The sequence below is a fragment of the Triticum dicoccoides genome, chromosome 5A (assembly GCF_002162155.2).
Source record: "Triticum dicoccoides isolate Atlit2015 ecotype Zavitan chromosome 5A, WEW_v2.0, whole genome shotgun sequence".
Taxonomy (NCBI): domain Eukaryota; kingdom Viridiplantae; phylum Streptophyta; class Magnoliopsida; order Poales; family Poaceae; genus Triticum; species Triticum dicoccoides.
This window is the reverse complement of record NC_041388.1, coordinates 339,278,806-339,284,362: the sequence shown is the minus strand read 5'-3', so window position 1 is coordinate 339,284,362 and position 5,557 is coordinate 339,278,806. Positions and strand designations below refer to the sequence as shown.

Below are 5,557 nucleotides of genomic sequence, written 5' to 3'. Positions count from 1 at the left end.
AAAATAGGTCAGGTCGGTTAGGCCAGTCTTTTTTTTTACACACAGTACAGACATAAGCGTTTATATATACGCGCATATACTCATCCAATGAACACGTACACGCACATCCTATTTATAAATATCTTTGAGAGAATAAGCTGTTATATCAAATTTGAATCCTGATGGGCTGGGGATACCACGGTCCTCATTCGCTGTTAGGTCAGTCTTTAAAAGACCAAATCTTTCTTCATTTATATAAGGAAATAAAAATCAAATATTGGCACAATCAATTTTGTTAGGAAAGTTGTATCTACGCATGAATACTTTCTATAAATACACACGACATATTTCTCTTCCCCAAACATAGATTTTGTTCTTTTGTTGTTGAAGAATTTCTCCAAACATAGATATGCACAAGCAGAGCATCATCGGGGGCCCCAAATTCTAGGAGCACCCCCCTTCCGTCCGTCGCAGGCTTTAATGGTCGCCTAGCGCCAGCTCGTCGGAATCCGGGAGTCAGCTTCTCCACTCCCCTCCGCCTCGCTCGCTCGCTCGCTCTCCACCCACATCGCCAACAGTCAGCACCGCCTCCGCCGCCGCAGCGGAGGCCCGTCTAACGTCTGTGCAAGGTGAATGCCTCGGCTCCTCTTGGTACGGTAGTAGTTCGTCGGACCGTCCCGCCGCGGGATATGCGGCGGAATCTGAATTTTAGGGTTTGGTTCTTATCTTTTACGTTTGGGTTGATTAAAGTGCCTTTCTTTTATCCGGATTTGTAGGGGGCTTGTGTTCTGATGGTGGGGGTGGAGCCGCCGGCGCCGCCCTCGCGGACGCCGATCGGCGCGCGGCTGGCGGCTCGCGGGGTCAGGCCGAGGAGGGTCTCCGCCAAGCGCTCCTGGCCGCCCGGCTGCGGCCGCTTCCGTGCTGCTCCGCCTGCCCCCGAGGCCGGCGACGGCGAGAGGGGCGCCACCAATGGCGTCATCGAGGTCAGAGTTGAGGAGGCGGCCAGCCACGAGAGCGTTTCCTCGGCGGCGGCCCCGCCTCAACTGGATACTGAGGGGTTGGCGGAGGGGACGAAGAAGGTTGGAGATGCAATCGACGCCGTCGTTGTTTCATCGGCAGCGTGCAACGGCGACCTCCCCCACGCCCCGCCTCAGCTGGAGACGATGCCGGAGGAGAGGAAGGAGGGCAGCGAGACACACATGGACAGGGCCGGTGTTTCCTCCGTGGCGTGCAACGGTGACCTCCCGCACGCCCTGCCTCAGCCGGAGACCGAGGGGATGGTGGAGCTGAGGAAGGAGGGTGGAGAGGCGCAACCGTCCAGTGGTGGCGATGCCCGCGGTCAGGCAGAAAGCAGCGCGATCGAGGTGATGCCGCTGGCGTTTGCTGCCCCGAAGAGTTTTACTGTTGCTGCTGTCAATGGTTCCGTCGAGAATGGGGGAGATGGGGCTGAGTCATTGCTGATGGAGGGGAACAGAGGCCTGGGGAGTGGTCGATTGGTCAGGGAGGAGGATGTGGCTGGCAATGGCAATGGCAGTGTGATGGAAAACAGAACGGGTAATGGCGAATTGGAGAGAAAAGAGGATGGGCATGATACAGCGAGAAAGAAGAGATGGTTGATGTCTGCTGTAAATCCCCCTCCCAAGAGGAGGGCCATCTCAGCTGTACGCACATTTCCACCTGGCTGTGGAAGGGACGCTGTTACTGGAACTGGCAGCAGAGTTGAGGAAGAGTCAGTATTGGAAGCCACGCCTATCAGTTTCGCTACCAGGGGTGCCTCTGTAGTGGATGCCTTGACCACGGTTCCAGGTTCAGGTCATGGTGCTTCCCCGGTGGTCGTGCGAGATGCTTCCAATGAGGTGCAAGGCAAAAGAGCAGAGGTTGTAGGAGCGGGTGATGGTGAGGTGAGAGGCAAATTCGATGGAAGCTTGCGGAAAGGTACAACTAATAAGACTTATGTGAGAAGTCGTGTTGTTGATGCAAAGACAAAGGGCAAGCGACCAAAGGATGTCACGATGAATGATACATTGCGAGATGATGTTGGGGTCTCTGGAGACGGCACGCCGGAAAACAAGAATTCAATAGATGATGTGCGCTCAAATAGTAACACGAAGCATGGCATTGTGAAGTTGAAGAGTTATGGCATAGGCAAGGACTCTTTGATCAGGTCTTCTAAGGAGTCCAAGTGTGGAAATCATGATATGACCAATCAAAGTGAAGAAACCGATGATTTGACCTTAATTAGTGACAAACTAATCGTGCAAGCATTGATGGCTCCAGACAAATGCCCATGGACAAAAGGAAGGAAGTCTAGTGCTAGTGCTTCCAACTCTCGTACTCCTAGGAATAAGTCTCTTCCTCCTAAGAAACCGAAGAAAAAGGACGCTACTCCAAGGAAAGTATTACCCCCCAAAGTGACACCTTCTACATCGGCCGTGCATGAGAAAATTGAGCATGGAGAGTACTCTTGCTTGGAAGATGATGGCAACCCTATAGCATTAGCTGTCCCTGAAAGGAAAGAATTATGTGTCACTCTCCCTCCTTGTGCTCCTTTTGGGGACCAGAGTGTTGATGCTCGAAGCAAAGTTAGGAAGTTGCTCAAGTTGTTCCAGTTGATATGTCGGAAGCTTATGCAAGCCGAGGAACAACAATTACGTAATTTTGGAAGAATTGACCTTGAGGCCATTGAAGTTCTAAAGAAGTATGATGGATATTCTAAACCCGATGCTATCGTGGGCGATGTTCCCGGTGTTGTTGTTGGTGATGAATTTCATTTTAGAGTTGAGTTGTCGATAGTTGGACTACATAGGATATACCAAGGTGGCATTGACTCCGCCATTGTGGATGGTACCCGCATTGCAATAAGCATTGTCGCTTCCGGTGGGTATCCCGATGAGTTGTCTAGCTCGGACGAGTTAATATATACTGGCTCCGGAGGTAAAGCCACCGGCAAGAAGGATGCAGAGGATCAAAAGCTTAAGGGTGGTAATCTTGCCTTGAAGAATTGCATCAAAACTAAGACTCCGGTCCGAGTGATTCATGGGTTCAAAGGTCAAAGTAGAAGTGAAGTCGGGCAGTCTAAATCCAAGCAAATATCAACATACACTTATGATGGGTTGTATGTGGTGGTGGATTGTTGGCAAGAAGGAGCAAGTGGCTCGATGGTCTTCAAGTACAAGTTAAAAAGGATCCTGGGTCAACCTGAATTAGCTTTACACATAGTCAAGGAGACAAGGATGTCTAAAGTTCGTAAAGGTCTTCGCTGTCCTGATATATCTCTAGAGAAAGAAAGGATTCCCATATGTGTGATCAACACAATTGATGACGCGCAGCCAACACCATTTGAGTATATCACCAAAGTCATATATCCACCGTCATATGCAAAAGAACCTCCGCAAGGCTGTGATTGCACCGACGGTTGCTCGGACTCTAGTAGATGTGCTTGTGCAGTGAAGAATGGAGGAGAAATCCCATTCAATTTTAATGGTGCAATTGTTCACGCAAAGCCGCTCATATATGAGTGTGGCCCATCTTGCAGGTAAGGTGTTATTTTTGTAACCTAACTAGACAATAACCATTTGAGTTTATTTTAGTTTGTTCTTTAGATTAAAGAATTTAATTTGCAGAACCTGGAAATGTTTCTTATTGTTACTAAAACTTCTAGACAAATCTTGTACCGAGTCTAAGTATATGTTCAGTCCTAGATGTTGGTGAAATATGAGAAATGGCTCATAAACCAAACTTGTTTACCTGAAGTTGGCTCATAAACCAAACTTGTTAACCTGAATTTGGTTGGCAGTATTCTTTTGCATTGGATGCTTAGGTTAAATTGAAGTCACAAAATTTCATTGGAATTAGCGAGCTAACTAAATGCTGGAAACTGCATGCAGGTGCCCTCCGACATGCCACAATAGGGCGAGCCAGCATGGTATCAAAATTCCGCTGGAAATATTCAAGACTGGGGAGACAGGTTGGGGTGTAAGATCTCTCAGTTCTATCTCTTCAGGCAGTTTCATATGCGAGTATGCAGGTGAGCTATTGCAAGATACAGAAGCTGAAAAGAGAGAGAACGATGAGTACCTGTTTGATATTGGTCATAACTATGATGATGAAGAACTTTGGAAGGGGCTTCCATCGATGATTCCAGGTTTAGAATCTTCTACCTCTGAGACAATGGAGGAGTCTGTGGGCTTCACAATAGATGCTGCAAAGTGCGGCAACGTCGGAAGATTCATCAACCATAGCTGCTCCCCAAACCTGTATGCACAAAATGTCCTCTGGGACCATGATGACAAGAGGATGCCGCACATTATGTTTTTTGCTGCCGAGAACATTCCTCCGCTTCAAGAGCTGACTTACCACTACAATTATACAATAGGTCAAGTCCGTGACAAGAATGGTGTGGAGAAGGTAAAGGAGTGCTTGTGTGGTTCGGCTGATTGCTGTCACAGGCTTTACTAAGTTATTGGTTTTCGGTGACTGGTGATGTTAATGTTCGTATCCGATGGAAATCTGTCCTATAATGGCAGTGCTTACTCGCTTTACCTTCTGGTGACCTTGCACTCGCTGACAACATGTAGTGTTTATTTTCTGTGCCAGTTGAACTATTATTTGTTACTGCATTTTGAAGAACATATAAGCTCCAATAGCTCACCCTTTTTGGGTGTTTGGGAGGCTTTGAAAGAGTGGTATGAAGTGTCCAGGTATGTTTTACTCTTTTTTTCTTTCAAAATGAGATTGTACTGGCTATAACATGAGGTTTGACTGTTGGTCTTCGTTATGACTAATTCCGCAGAATCAAGCATTTTGGCGTTGCACATTCTCCTGTTGAAATCTTCACCTGGACCTGGAGGATACAAATATGCAATGATTAGCTTGTATGGAGCTTTGCACTGAACATGCTACTAGTAGTAGGACTAAAGATGGTGGCTACGAGTGCTCGGAGCTGCGTCGACTTCCAGTTGCGATGCCGGGGACAGACTAGATGATAAATTGCTTCTGCACAAGGACTGCCCCTCATCATTTTGCTCAACTGTGGATCGCAAGGCTGTAGCAAGCTGCCGATAGAAGTTGTGGATTCATACCCCTTATTTTGTCTTTATAAAAATGAATTTTGTGGATCCAATAGTGAGCTGCCCTATCTTAAAGAGTTGCAGCTCCTCCTGCATGTAAAGTTTTCAGTGTTGGTTTGGACCATCAGATAGACTTGCTGGAGTTGTTTCTCAGATGCTACCATGCAACTTCAGGAAATATATAACATTCCTACTGTTCCCACATGTGTTTGCTTTCTGCTATTTGTTCTTTTCTAAGCCATGTTGCGAGATGAACATTGCTTCTTTTTTTGGTACTAAAAAAACGAACCATGTAAGACAATCATTTTTCTTTCTATTAGGTAAAATTTTATACTCCCTTTGATCCATATTAATTGTCGCAGCTTTAGTACTACTTTGTATTGGAGTATATTGTATAGTTGGAAAATATTTATTAAATATAAATGACATGATATAAAGAAAACTTTTTTCCATGCATGTTGTGGTGGGTCTTTGATGAGGTAGGATATGTATAATAAAAGTAGTTGGGA

General features: G+C 46.6%; 1 protein-coding gene across 3 annotated transcripts; it reads left to right on the top strand.

Moving 5' to 3' along the window:
* The first annotated feature begins 419 nt into the window (after positions 1-419).
* LOC119301379 lies at positions 420-5,252 on the top strand. Of its 3 annotated transcripts, none has more exons than XR_005147028.1 (5): positions 420-630; positions 756-3,514; positions 3,867-4,469; positions 4,576-4,679; positions 4,772-4,805. XR_005147028.1 is itself a non-coding variant. In XM_037578343.1 (5 exons), exons 2-5 carry the CDS (start codon positions 771-773, stop codon positions 4,848-4,850), a joined length of 3,447 nt encoding a protein of 1,148 aa, XP_037434240.1. In that variant the 5' UTR covers positions 420-608; positions 756-770; the 3' UTR covers positions 4,851-5,252. The 3 variants fall into 3 exon arrangements, 2 of the variants coding, with proteins under 2 accessions (XP_037434240.1, XP_037434239.1); XM_037578343.1 differs by having other exon boundaries at positions 420-608; positions 3,867-4,386; positions 4,772-5,252; XM_037578342.1 differs by having other exon boundaries at positions 3,867-4,386; positions 4,772-5,252.
* Positions 5,253-5,557: the final 305 nt, after the last annotated feature.